This window comes from Haemaphysalis longicornis, unplaced genomic scaffold (genome assembly GCF_048455015.1).
Source record: "Haemaphysalis longicornis isolate Haplotype H1 unplaced genomic scaffold, Haemaphysalis longicornis Haplotype H1 scaffold_2, whole genome shotgun sequence".
Taxonomy (NCBI): Eukaryota; Metazoa; Arthropoda; class Arachnida; order Ixodida; family Ixodidae; genus Haemaphysalis; species Haemaphysalis longicornis.
The window spans coordinates 195,417,115-195,431,778 of NW_027526295.1; the positions used below are offsets into that span (position 1 = coordinate 195,417,115).

General features: G+C 48.2%; 1 protein-coding gene across 1 annotated transcript in view; it reads right to left on the reverse strand.

The window, feature by feature from the left end:
- LOC144169740 (cytochrome P450 3A41-like) overlaps positions 1–14,664 on the reverse strand; it is a 66,159-nt gene that overhangs the window by 22,957 nt on the left and 28,538 nt on the right. The window contains exons 3-6 of the mRNA XM_077699064.1: positions 10,908–10,960; positions 7,634–7,730; positions 3,765–3,890; positions 2,776–3,013 (exon numbers count right to left, since the gene is read on the reverse strand). Coding sequence (XP_077555190.1) covers positions 2,776–3,013; positions 3,765–3,890; positions 7,634–7,730; positions 10,908–10,960 — 514 coding nt within the window. The remainder of the gene's footprint in view (positions 1–2,775; positions 3,014–3,764; positions 3,891–7,633; positions 7,731–10,907; positions 10,961–14,664) is intronic.

A 14,664-nucleotide genomic window follows, 5' to 3' on the forward strand; every position in this document is an offset into this window, starting at 1 on the left:
GAAGTATGTCTGGTTTCCTAGGTAAGTTTTGGATTCACTGACGTAGGGCGTTTCTTTTGTTTTTGAAACCCCTACAGTTCCACTGCATGAGGCGTAGCTCTCTAGCTATGTTGTGGTTGATCTGCGAGGGTGGTTAGGTGGCCTGCTGTATTGAGAAGGTGGTCGAAGCGCTGCTAGAAATGGTGGAGTAGTATGTCGGTGAGGTGTGCAAGCCTTCTCTCAAGGAGGGCATCGAACACTTTGTCTATCATAGCTGCTATTATTTCGTCCAGTGTTGTGAGGAGGGTGTTAAGCTTTACCTCTATTACTTGGAGCCTTTGAGAGTGTATCTAGAGGTCAAGGTCGCTGTGAGCCGATGGTGGGATTCTTCCACCATTAGGGGTTCCTTCATCATCTGGTCTGCTGCGTTTCGGGCCCGGTGTAGAGCGATGTATTGCGACGTTAGATTCAGTGTCCATGTCCCTTTGGATGTCTGGTGTGGTGACCGTAACTGGTGGTGAATGGTTGGGAGGAAGGGAGCTTTGTTGTGCGAGTGTTTGTTGTCGTGGTAGCATTTGTTCTCGCCGGGCATATGTTTGTGTCCTAACTGCAGCTTTGTAGGACTTATAAGCTTGTTTGGCTGTGCGTATGTGTGGTGATTAGGGTGGATGGCTTACCTGTGGTTCACCGGCGTTTTCTGGTGATTGTTGCTTGGTCAGGTCCTGGGATCGGGATGGTGCTCCAGGCCTCCATGAGCTTCGTTGCCGTGAGGAGCTTTTCGATTGCGATCGGATGCCGTTGTTGGTCTCGTGTTCGGCGAAGCGTGTGTGGCTTCTTCCACGTTGTTGGGCTTCTTCTTGCTTGGGTTGTTGTGAGTTTTGCTCGGTGTTGAGGTTCCTACGGCGGACAATTCGTTTGTGGTAGGCTTGGTACCGTACTGCGGTGTCCGCCGCTTTTCTCTTCTCGCAGGCTTTGTCATCCGCACTATGGTTGCCTCCGCAGTTAATTCCTTGCGTCAGGCAGTCTTGGTGGTCTTCTTCTTCTGCGCCTTTGCCGCATTTCGGGCAGAGTGGTTCGCTGGTTTTGGTACGGATGTTAGCCCTGTGCCTGATTGCGAGACATTTTCGGCAGAATTGCGCTCGGGGCCGGTGTGGACGGCAGCGGTATTCGCCTCCGGCGTAGATCACGTCACGGGGGATATAGGTGCCCATAAAGGTGCTAATTGCGGTATCAGTTTTGCCCATCATGCGTGCTGAGGTGATGGTGTAACCTGGGGCGGAGAGGTGCTTCAAGAGGTAACCGGAGTCCGCTCCTGTTTGGATGTTGTGAACTACTCCCTTGCAGGTGTCATGCGCGGCCGAGATGTAGATGGATAATCGGCCCGTTGCTGAGTTGGTGCTAATCGACGAAATACTTTCTATCTTCTCGGTTGTCGGTTTGTCTCGGCAGTTAAGGAAGGCGAGGTTCTTGCTCGGGCCGACACGTACAGTGAAGGCAGTTGCCTCGTTAGGTGAGAGTCTCACGATTTGGCATAGCTGGTGGTGTAGTTCACTTGGATTGGCGAACGCAAGGTTGAGCCCGTCGGCGGGTCGTAAAATGAGCTTGATCAGTTCTTTCGGACTCACCGGGGGTTGCGATATAGGATGCCTCCAGCCGTCTTCGTCCTGGTAGGACTTGGGAGCCATGCTTGGTTGGTTGGCACGGCGGCGCCGGCATGTCGGTGTCGGTGGTTTGTGGAACACGTCCTAAGCCTAGTAGGCCTAGCACGCACTCACATGCCGGTCGGGACAAAATCACTGGTATTGTCAGTTTCGTTGATGGCAGGGATCCAAAATTTGTTGAGAATGGTCCTGGTCGGTTCCGGTATGCGTTCCGCTGGTCCGGTGAGGTCGACGAGTGGAACTTCGAAAAAGCGAAGAAACTTGCGGAGCCGTGGTGTCCTGCTGCTTTTAGCTGCGGCCGCCAGCAGCGCCCTCCCATCTTTAGATGTTCGTCCCCTTGCGGTGAAAACTTTCAACGTCGTCAGAAAAAAATCTCATCGCGTTTAGATTTTCAAAAACGCGTTCAAATAAACACATAAAAGATAGTCTGACATAGTTTCCGTTCTTTAAAATGCCTTTGCAGGAACAGTTACGGTACTATCTAAGGCCCACTGCTTAACCGGAAGTACGTCACCATGAAATGGACGCAAAATGGACAATTACCAGAATATCGCCCGAGGTTATTTCGTGCCTCCTATGAAAATCAGGCTACGTAAACAGAAGTAAATATTTCTTCGTGCAGCAGAACTTGTTGGGCTAACTGAGGATACGAATTCATGGCGCAGCTAAAACAATTAAGAAAAGGAATAGGCGAGTTACCGGCACAGGGTGTCTAACTTCCAGCGGTGTCTATGGATAGCCACTGGAAAAATCCGCAAGTCGCGCACAGCAGCCGGTTATCAACGGTACCTCCCGGTGTGATATCGACGGCCGGTTGAAAGCAAAACTTTGAATATGTTTCTAGTGGACTAGGTTCCCGTCCCTCAAACGCATACCTATCTCCGTACGTTTTCCTTTTTGTTTTGTTGGGCATGTTTTGAAACACTTTTCTGCCTTTCTTAGGTTGCCCCAGGATGAGTTTATATAGAACGGTTACAATTTATAAGTCAAAAGACTAATTCCCTTCAATTCAATTCATTATTCACGTGTCAAAAAACAAACATGCAAAGGTATTGCATGTTTCTGTTTGCAAATAAGCCTATGCAAGAGACGCAGTAAATCAGACTAGCGTAGCTTTGGAATACGTGTTACTTACGTCCCATAAAGTACACAAATCCCTCCATCATGTTTGGAAGCACCTTTAGCGCAGTTTGGAAAATTGGGCTCCGAGGGTCCCGTTGAACGCCCGTGTCGATGCCGAAGGCCACCTTCGCAATTGCGTCGAACGTGTATCGCTCACAATGTTCGTTGATGTCCAACTCGGCACCTTTGTCAGCATTGTCGCCCAGGATTTTGATAAATTGGCCCTCGGCATCTAGTAAAGACGGCAGGACCTGCAAGAAATTTTGACATTGAACCGCAGCGAGGTAACTAGTCTATATGCTACTGCCAGGTGTGCTTAGCAGGGCCGCAGCCAGAAACGTTTCCCGGGGTGATATGTGTTGCAGGAAGAAAAAAATGTTCGCAAAAGTAACACTAGCACTCGCTCTCGCACTGCCGTGAAACAATTTCGGGGTGGGGTGGAGGGTTCGACTCCTCCGTCACTGGATACGTCCCTGGTTCTTAGCAACGTGTTTATGAACCCTTTTCGCTATCTTCGCTTGTGCTGCAAGGCGACTACGCCACACACTGCTGGCGGCCGAGCGCTGTTATTAACCCTGTTTTTTTACCCCTCCCATCTCCACTTTAATGGGGCGCATATAAAAACCACGCTATCGGAAAAGTAAGGCTTCGGCTTTGTAGGGGGCCTTTGAACGCTTGTACGCGTAATCGGCGACGAGTATAGAATTACGACGGCCGCCTCCTTGTCTGCCACAACCACGGTAGGTTACGCGAGCCCAACGCAGTTAGTATCAACTCCAAAGCATTTACAACCTCGCAAAAGTTTCAGAGAATGCACGGCCGAGTACTTCGACCGACATCGATGCGCAGCGTCACCCTCGTCGAGCTGAACAATAGCGTAAACGGCGCTAAGCTCAACGTGCACCTATTCACCAGGTCAGCTTGTTGTTCCCGTGACTGCCTCGGGAGACCCGCACCTAGATGTTAAAAGGTTATTTAAAAACTTCAGGTGGGCACTTGTACCGTTTTTAGCTTCGCTGAGGTGAAGAACTGTGACATGCAGCTTCGCGTCTCCTTCCAAGCTTCGCCTTTGGAAAAGATCAAGGAGCCAGCAAGGGTGGGATGTTGCTCGTGCATGAGCATCGTGCTCTGGAAGCCAAAAAAAGGGGAAGCATCAAAAGCAAAAATCAGAGGTTATTTGAACAGCGCGTTGTTGTACAATGTCTAGGGCTTTAGGTAAGTATTTTTGGTATCTTGACGCACCCACTATCAAACGGAGTTCAAACAAGACTCCTGCACAAACTTAAGCTGCTTCACAATGCAAGGATCAAACCAACACCGGATTACGCTTCAGTAATTTGAGAAATACAAGTTGCAGATTTTTTCGGTGTGCTGCAAAGTGTGCATAGAACGGAGTCAGTACCCTACACTACTGGATGGTCAGCCTTAGATGTAATGCACTCCATTATAAGAAAAAATATTATTTTATGCCCAGCCAAGGAAAGACAAAAAAAAGGAAGCAAAACACTCAAAATTTATGGCGGAAGAACTTTATATACAACTTAAGTCGAGAAACAGGACCGAGAAACGACGTTATTGAGAACACTGAGCTCGGCTTTGTAGTTGTTGAGAGGCAGACATAAAAAGAGAAGATTGGGTGAAGTATGTCATTCAAAATAATTAACAAATAAAACGATGTCCTCAATCTCCACGAGCCGCGTAATGTCAATGTCTTCATGTCACGAGCAGTTTACGTTGAAGGAGTCAACAAACAGAATACTATCCTCAATGCCCAGAGAATGCCCACACCGTATGCGCAAAAAATATCGCACACACCCCTATGAACACAACCCTGAACACAGCACTTAGAAACCAGACAGATATTACGACAAACTAAACGCGGAAAACAGCAAGCAGCTTCAGCCAGCAAATAATTACCAAAAAGACGATACCTATTCTGACAGTACATCCAAAAATATTCATCCAGATCTTACGGGCCTCCTTATAATGTACTTTCAAAATGTTGCTCTTCATAACTGTAGCATTATATTACACAAACATACACAAAGCTCACCAAAACCAAACACTTCTCAAACCTTGTAAAAGTGAACACAATCTACAAGATTTATGTTGTTTAAGAAACAATTACCAAGTGTTCTTTCAACTGTGATAGCCCGGGTGTCTAAAAGGCGCAGACTGCGGCACAGACGCTTTAGGGGCAGGTTATGTTCAAGGCAGTAGATTAGCAGGGGCTACGGTGAGATGTTCGGACCTTCAGGGGCTGAAGGCAACAAAGCGCCATTCGGGGCATATATGCCGCATCGAGGTGAATATGGGAATAGAGGAGAAAGTATAGGAAAGCAAGAGAAAGCCAGAAAAGTAGGGAGAGAGGGGCTGCAAAAAGCACAGATAGTCACGAAACCTACATGTTTTCGAGTCTAAAGGTATGGATGCAGTCCAGTTGCGTGCAGGAAGTTCATCAGTGACCTGCAGTATCTATCTTCCTGGCCCCAGCGGTTGTAGTCACCCGGTTTATCCCGCCGGAGACCAACCTTTCTGAGCGCGTTGTCTCGAGCTGTCCATGTTCCCGCGCACGTCCACAAAATATGCGTGGCATCACTTGGGACAAGTTCCTGGGTCCACTTGTGAGTGTCCCCAGGTCCAAGTGACTGAAGGTGTGAGGGCCACCCCAGCCCGAGGCCTCCTGAGAGAAACTTTCTTCACCCGGGAAAGATTAGGGGGCAGGGAGTAGACACACGGAGGAATTAGTCTACGTGTGTCCCTTTTCAGAAGAGATTTCCGGGCTAAAAGACGAGAGTGCGGATCACAAGGAAGGGGGCTAGGGGAGGATTCAAAGGGGGGGGGGGGGGGGAGAAGAGCGGGAAATATGGTCCGGTAATTGGTTCAGTATATTCTGAACATGCCCTTATATCAAATGTACACGGATCTCTAGCTGCGATGTTTTGCGGAGGCTGTGAATCTGCTGACAGATCAGAGGTGTCTTCTTCACTTGCTTCAGATGTTTCACCGCACTGAGCGAGTCTATATATATATGCACCTCTGTGATGTTATGGAGTGCACTTGCAGCATTGACTGCGTCATGTACAACCTGGAGCTCCAGTAGCAGCGGGGCTGGAGTGTCGTAGTGTAACAACGCGAGCCTTTAATTTCCGGGTGCATGGCACTGAAGAAAGTAGTCCGTCCTCCGCCCGGCAGAAGAGCTGCGCCTGTGTACAATACGCAGTGACCTTCAGGGACTGTGGTATCGGAGGTTGGCGTTGGCTGGTCACGGCGACGAAGTTTCGTTGTCTTATTGGTTGTGATTGTCGTGTACCGGCACGGTGGAAGATCATCTAAGGTTGAAGGGACGGGAGGCTCATTACAAAAATGTGAGTGAAGCGCAGCGGCTATTGAGATATACAAACGCTTGAGCTTTCTTGCATCTTCGCGCTTGTTTATAAGCTCCGTTATAGTATTGAGCTGGGCGTGTTCCTGTAAGATGAGAATCGGGGTAAGGCGAGGAAGTGCCGTGATGGTGCGCCTGGCCTCTCTGTTAAGAGTTTCACGTTGCGCCCATTGTTGCATGGTAAGTCTGTGAAACTGTGCCTGCTAGAGTAGGCGTGTCTACCTCCGTGCGGGCTCCTCCAGTACGCGTTGCTACCCGGCGCATCAAGTGCAAGGTTGTCGAATAGTCCTTGCGTGCATTTCGGAGCCAATAAATACCAGAACCAGACTCGTGGATCTGAAGTCCGAGCACCCGCAGCTTTTCTTTGGCCCGTATGGCACCTGAAGCAATTTTAGGTTGAAAGTTAGCGATGGAGGCTAACTTTCTTCCTGCCTTGTTAGCCACTTGTACGTAGCAAGACTTCTGAGCTGAAATTTATAAACCGGCTGATTCCGCAAAGGTATAAAAAACATCTAGGGCTTGCTGGAGATGACGGCACGGCCAACCGAGGTCTCGGTTTAAGGGCCACAGCGCTTTGTGTAAGCGTCAAACTAACTAGTTTTACGGTGTTTGCGAAGGATCACCTTGATGTCTGACGGGAAATCCGGGATTTCTGCCAATACGGTTGAGGTGTCTGCAAAAGCCGCCGATATGTCTGTCACCTAATTTCCGCGGGGGCATGTAGAGGGTATCCGCTGAAAGAGAGCCTGGTGGCTGGCCATAAGTGCTGCAGTCAGAATTTTCATTGTTTCACATGTCAGTAGACTATTGATTCAATGCAGCTTCAATGTATAGTAAAAATCGTAAGGCCATGCGTTGAAGTTTGAGTATAGCATAGTCGTTAAAGTATAGTCGTTATAGAGTATAGTATAGTGAGCATAGTGGTTTCACAATTAATAGCGTTGCTGACTGCTTTTAAAATACCCAAAAGCTGGGTAGGTGCCGACGTTGTAATTAGAAAGAGCCGATAAAAGCGATTAACGCAGCGGGCTCGTAAATAAAAAGCAGGTGTCGAAGTAGATCCCAGTGACGACCAATCTATGAACATTGGTATAAAGTCGCCGTGCAGTTGGTGCATCGCGAGTAGAGGTAAATAGTACTTTGCTTCCAGTGGCTGCACATGTGAGTTAGGAATAATGCCTGCCACGGCAGAAACAACACAAGCCAATTATTGCCATTGTGTACACGCAAATTCTAGCCGCTGAAAATGCCCCACAGTAATCGTGTCCTTCGTGTCTAACCTTTGTAGAAGGTTATCATGAAGCCAGTGTTGGGCACGTTCTGTTGCCAACGTTAAAAGAAACGTCTACAAGTTTTTTGAAGACATAAAACCTGGTGGGAGGCCCTTTGCTTCAGCTGTCACCAGGGGAGAATTGATTATTCGACCAAGATGGCGGCTTTGGAAGTTCCGAAAAAGAATCGAAAGAGGCTACGCCCCTTCGCTCACCCCACGACTACTGAAGTTTCCGAAGTCCTTGACGAAAATTTCCTTAATCATGTCCAGGTCCTTGACCACAACGACTGGAGCATCACCCACAAAGAACCTGAAAAAAAGTATAGCATAAAAGTCGACTATTTCCTTGCTCATGACAAAAAGAAAAAGAGAACTGATGCGGTAGCGTGCTTCATATGGAGCACAGGAGTGCAGTGGTCTCGCCAAAAGCCAAAAGTTCCACTCATTTTATTTGCGTTGCGCCGTTAATTTCATTAAGCAATATTGTGCCAATGCGGATACACTTTTTTTAGGTCCCCACGGATGTAATGACACGTTCTTAAAAACGCTCCATTCGATCTGAAAGCCCTGTACAATAGCGCTATGTTGCAGGGATGTGTTACGCCAGCGGATTCGCAAATTATTGGCTGGTTTAGAAGCGGCTGCGGCTGGCTGGGACGTCTCGCTCAAAATACAACACGGCATCCACAGGCAAAACGAAACGGGATCAGGTGGGTCAATCAATCAATCAGACCATTAAAGGGACACTGAAGTGATATGTAAACATTGCGGGATTACTAGCGCAAATTGTAGTCCGGAGTCCCCAGGCCATGTTTCGACCACTCTAGGCGCGTTTACGCGATTTTATTTAGTAGAAAAACTAATTCGAAAACGCTGTCCTCCTCTCTTTACGCTCGCCCATTTTCTGTGGCGTTTTCGTGTGACGTCAGGAGGGGATGAGCTGGCAATTGGCTGCGCCACGGCTGCGCTACTGCACGGCTCCCCGGCCGACAGAGTCAGTCGGCCCAGCGTTTCGTCCGCCGGCCGCCGGCGGGTCGTCGCAATCAAGGAGGTTAAAAAAAATTGCTTGGTCGCAATTCGTTCGCTTAGTTGAAACGAAGCCAGGACACTTGTGAATGGAAGAATGTGCCTTTCTTTACTTGGTTTGTTTGTACACTGTATCTAGCTCCAAGTCAAGGTCGCTTCACCCAAGCGCTGCACATGCGACGCTTCGCTGACTGGTACGCCAGTAGGAAAATATAAGGCCTCTTGAAGGCGGGAGAAGAGTCAGCGAAGTCAATATAGGTACTAAGCAAATAAAATCAACTGATATTTTTACCGTACAGCGTAAGACTAGGGCGCGGGAAGCACTTTTTTGCGCTGGGCGAACAAGCACAGCGGTCAGCAGCACTACGCATCTGCGAACGCTTTTCCGTCTACGAAATGCAATTGCTAGACGTGAGCTACTGTGGAAACTCGGGCGACGCTTACTGCACGATCGCAGTACAACAAATAGTCACCTAAGCGACTTGAAATGCCAAAACTAAATAAAAGTGTAAACCGGTTGTACAATATATACCCTATATTAGCAAGGCATTCACGTCCCGCTCCGTGGCCTAGCGGTCTGGGGCGCTGGGAATTTCCCGCAAATGTTTTGCGAGTCACGAGTTCGAATCCCCGCGGGTACGTGCTTTTTTTTTTTTGTAAGTTAACTTTTTTGTTTTCCGCCGATGTTTTCTATATTGAGTTCACCTTTTTTTGGGCCGCAACGTTCATGGCTACACGAACTAGTTCACAAAACGCGCGCAGGCTGGCACTGGCGCGCTAGCGAGTTCTCGTTGGCGGGCTGTTGCCATAAGCACCGACTGCTTGCAGGCAGTGGGCACAGGCCAGAATGAACAGACCCTTGGCCTGGTGCGAACACGCTTTTTACGATACAGGCATGAGGGAGGCAAGCTCCAAATATGGGGGAAAAGCGCATGACATTTGGGCGTCTGCGGGTACGCGGAGGGCGTTCATGCACTGCGTAGGTCTCGGCTAGTGAATGCTACGACTACAAGCCGTCCTGGGAGGCTTATCTTGTGCATTTTACAGCCGACAACATGGCAGAAGCGCGGTACGATGATTACTGAGATATTGAGAATGCCCATCCAACAAAGCCATTGGTTATGTTTTACAGAACCGAAACAGAAACCGAAACTTGTGTGATTGCTAACCTTGGGCATCGTCCAATCACGGCGCCCCTCCTCCCAACGTCACAGCCTTAGTTGGTGCGGCCGCCGCAAACCGCGCATGGTAGTTTTTCTTCTTTCGCGCTTTGTAAAATAATTACCGATTTGTCAACCGGATAAACGATGAAAAGTGTGCTAATTTGAGCCAGTCTACGCAGTGCAAGCAAAAACGGGAGCTTGACAAATTCACTTCAGTGTCCCTTTAAAGTACACGTTGCACATGGCGTCGTAAAAAGAAATAGGTTTGGGTCAATAAACTGACGCAGGCGTGGACAAGCAGTTTCACAAATAAAGCCTTGAATTGAACGTATTCGCGCTGTCAGCAATTGAGCTTAGCCGGAGGGACACAATATTTTACAATATTCTTGCTCCATTCACTGTACGTAGCCCGTTACTGATAAAGCAATCAGTAAAATAGTTCAAGTAAGCTTGAAACGCCTACCATATCTTTTCTCATGAAAGAATCAGTCAGCTCACAAACCGTGGGATGCGTCATTCCGGTTGCCCGATATATTGTGGAGCAGGGGTATAGCAAGGGGTGGCGGGGGGGGGGAGTGGGGGGGGATACCGGGAACACCGGGAACGGGGGGACACCGGGAACCACGCATGGTAGTTTTCCTTTTTTCAGGCTTTATAAAATAAATACCGCCTTATCGCCCGGATAGACGATGAAAAGTGTGTTTATTTGAGCCAGTCTACGCAGTGCAAGCGAAAGCGGGATCTTGACAAATTCACTTCAGCGTTTCTTCAAAGATGCGTTCGTACATGCAAAACTGAACACAAAGACTAAGCCAACATCTGATACCTAAGGCTGCTCCGGATGCTGTACTTGGAAACATATACAGCCCGGTGAGGCTCGGGCATCGCCGGGCTCCGAACAGCTCCTGCTGCATATCGCGTCGAATGCGCCGAGTTGCGGCGGGCTACACTGTAGCCGGGAAACCCGCCGCGCGCCCGCCGATGCGGCCGTGCTGTTACGAAAGGGAAACAGCTTGACCGCGAAACGGCGAAATAGCACAAAAAGCTTCATATGGACTTACAGGCGGTCTGTACTTAAGGCTCCAACATTTAGTTGAGCGTGACACCCCCCCCCCCCCTCCCCACCAATAAAAAAATCCACGAACTTCTTCAGTCAGTAAAGATTGCCTTACTATTGTTTGATTGCATTCGGGAAGAGAGTTTCCTTCAATTACCGTTATCCAACTGGGGTGCTAATTTGAATACCGAGTAGTTCTTCCGCATTCTTTTGCGGTTCTAATCGGTTTCAGGGAACTCACCCGAAAACGTCCCCATATTCTTCGAGCCATCTGCCCAGGCTTTCAATGAGTGTCTGTAAGGAGAACATTCGGGATCATTACAAAACCATAGGTGTAAATCAGTCAAACACACTTCCCAAGATAACACAAATTGACAATTATCAATGACAAATTGAAATGCAGTGATGTTTGGCTCTCTCCTGCTGCGCCATTTTAGCACGAAATTTTGAATGTTGTTACACCTCTACCCTGCACTGAGAACCTATCCCGAATTATTTGTACCGCAATTACAAATATTCGTTCGACGCCGCTGTTGTGGGAGGCAATTGTTATCACGATTCTTATTCATTATACCCCTATTTCCCGCGCTCACTGCTCACTGTGCGTGGCTTGCCCATGAACAGGACAATTCCCATCAGGCGAGAATATGGCACAGTGGGTCCTTTATACCCACTGTTGACATGATTATGATTATGGCTACGGGCTTCCCCTTTGAACATGTGATGGCAGATACCGTCTCAACCCATTAAAGTCCTCGCACTACATCATATTTATTAATTTGGAAGCAATAATTAACTGGGTATACACAGTCGAAAATCCCTCGTCGTCATGGCCCAGAGGGGGCCGCCACAACAGGATGGCCGACGGCTCGAAAGAATACAGAACAGGTAAAAGAATGCTCGCATTTACGCCAAGTTTCTCACGGAAGTTCCCTTGAACAAAGTAAAGTAACTTAGTTTAAAAACGGATAAATTTCGACACCGACCAGTGAGGAGGGTGGAGGGCGTGGAGAAGCGATGGGGGGGAGTAGAGGTAGCGGAAGAGGACAGAGTGGCGAGGAGGGTGAAGGGAGTGGAGGGCTGGTGGGAAGCAGTGGGGTAGGACAGAGACAGAGAGAAAACGTTTATTCAGCTTGAGAAGAGGGGGTTGATACTAGGTTAGGAGGGTAGGTGAAGTTGTGTAACACAAACATGTGACAGTTGGAATCCCAGTGCTAGCGCAGGCCCCACCGCATAAAGCGGAAGGACCACGGTGCCTCGGGCTGCCACCGTGGGGTACGCGCGCACGCGCAATAATTCTCGTGTGATAGCAGTTTTCTGCTACCCACACTTGACCGCTAGCACCGCTAGCACCGTTAGCACCGCTAGCACTTGACCGCTAACACTTGACCGCTACCGGAGGTAGGACAGTGGCTACCTTCAGCGGCCAAGTAGGGATAACGTCATCCATTACACAACCCTCCTTCAATACGCTTCTGTTTGCATTTACGTAGATAAATATTCATCAGAGGGGGTCCTTCGTCAATTTTTATTTGCGTCACAATCCAGTCTATGCCATGAACAACCGAAGTGGTGACTTCTACATCGGTACGGGGCGTTTAGGTGGATTTCGCGAGTGGGCACAAACACTGCAGTTACCACGAGGTTTCACTGTAAAACAAAAGACATCAGCGGTCTTTGGAAGCACTAACGTAGTTTCAAATGAAAGAACACTGGGCCGGCTGTTCGGTGAGAATGAAGAACGAGCGTAGCATGCATTCATCATGGCAGGAAGAGTTTCAGCCAATGTTTTGTCCTTTTAGACAACAGCGCCTACGTTGCCGTGATGTAGTTATGTCCGATGCGTAAGCAGACAACAGCAAAACAAGTTAGAAATAAACCGAGTAGAACAACGAAACAGATGAAGGAGAGTACGAACAAACACAGCGCCGACTCACAACTGAAATTTTCCAGCTGAACGCTGTGCCTTGTATGGCACACGTCTAGACCAAAGGAAAAGAGCAGCTACGGGCGATTACAAACAATGATTACAACACCACGTGCAAGGGCTGCCGGCCAAGGACAAAACAGATTGCTACGGGCGATTACAATGTGTACAACAACATGTGCAAGGGCTGCCGGTCAAGGACAAAACACAAATTTCCACAGAGGGGAATATGACACACGTAAGTCTTCTTTCTAAGAAAAGATAACAGCCTACTAGAAGCGAATGTAAGTGCCAAAAAATGCGCAAGAAAGCAGCACGAGCAGCCAAAAAGCTAGTCGGGTGAGTTAAGCTCCAAGGAATGCACTCCTTTTTATAAAGAGAAAGTGCGGTCGTTCTTGCACAATCATCCACAAGTCCACGAATTTTCGATACCTCCAAGATTTTACGAACCATTTGGTCGCCATGCCTGCCAGTAACTGAACACCTCTCAAAAAATGGTGTGCAGCCGCAACCACGGAAATGCATAACTCGATGGCTGCACACTCACGCCTACAACTTTAGTGCCCGCTGAGGCTCGTCTTGCCAACGTAGTGTTTTCCTCATGACAGCGGTGTAGAGTGCACCACTCCATGTGCGGTTTGCACAAACGGATGGCAATGCTTCGTGTAGCCTATGGCATGTTTTCCGGGGTGGGTATTCACTGCTAGCCTGGAAAGTCTCTAGTATCTCGGGGGCTGAGAAGACCAACCTGGCACCGCAGCGCTGCGCGATCTTTTTCATGCTTGAGACACCCGACGTGTGTGCGGCGCAACCACAGTTCTTTTTTCTTTGGTCTACTCGGCAGCTTTTTTACCTAGGAGCATAGATTCTGCCACGGCTGACAGCATGTGCGAAGGGTACCCTACTTAAGCGCTGCTTGCTTTTTGAAACTTGAAGCAATGCAGCGAAGGCACGACTTGCGCAAAGCGTTTGTTAACACAAGATTTCACCTGTGCCCTCTTGCCCCCTGAGTGCGCTGATCCATACAGCAGCGACAGATTTCCGGTGCGTGGTTCGTATGTTTTGCCCTTGACCGGTAACCCTTGAGTGTGCTGTTGTACACATTGTTTGTATCACCCGTAGCTGCTACTCCCTTTTCTTTTCATTTCGGCTGGATGAGTGCCATAAAGAGGCACTGCGTTCAGTTGAAAACGTTTGTTTTCTAGACAGTGCTGCGCTTATTCGTATCTCTCACTTGTGGTTTACTGTTCTGTTCTGTTTATTTTTAATGGTGTACCAACTCTACCAAAATCCCATTTTCGCAAAACAAGGTTCAGGCTGAAAACAACAACAAAAAAATGAGCTCTCCAAGAAAATGTCGCGGGCTTAAACATTGATACAATGCAAACCCTACATTATATGGAGTTAAAGCAGTGATAATGCTTTGGCATCAAGCACACGGGGACGCCGAGTCGAAGCAACATCGCTGCGCTGTGCAGCAGAAATAGCTTTGTACAAAGATAGAACAGTGTCAGTATTCCGAAAATTTTAAAGAACTATTATCACGGCTCCGCATACCTCCTAAATAAACGGTGTACAGGAAGGTCAAACAGAGACCGCAGCTCGATGATAAGCAATGATCACGAGGCAGTGACCATTCTCTCGTGGCAATTTTGTCCTTCTAACTACCTCAAGCGAAAGCCTACAGCTGAAATACGTTAGGCACTGCGAGATGCATTGTTGCATTAAAAAGCGAAGTGCCTTCGTTTTGTCTCCAGTTTAGGACGGGAATTTTCGGGAATTTTATTTCCAGCATTCGCGCCTTCAGTGAGCTAAAAAAAATCAGCGTGGAGTCTCACCGGGTGTATATGTCTTCCTCTTTTTGATGAGAATCTTATAGCCCAGTGTTTTCATCGATGTCAACATGACCGACAGCTGCCTGTCTCTGGCTTTGATACAGTATCCCCATAATCTTGTCGCACTGAAGGGACAGTACGACAGTTTTAGTATTTTCGTAGTTATCTTTATCTGGTGGTATTTTTAAATTTTTTAGCAACAATACCTTTAAGCAGTGGCCTATCAACCGTCCTCA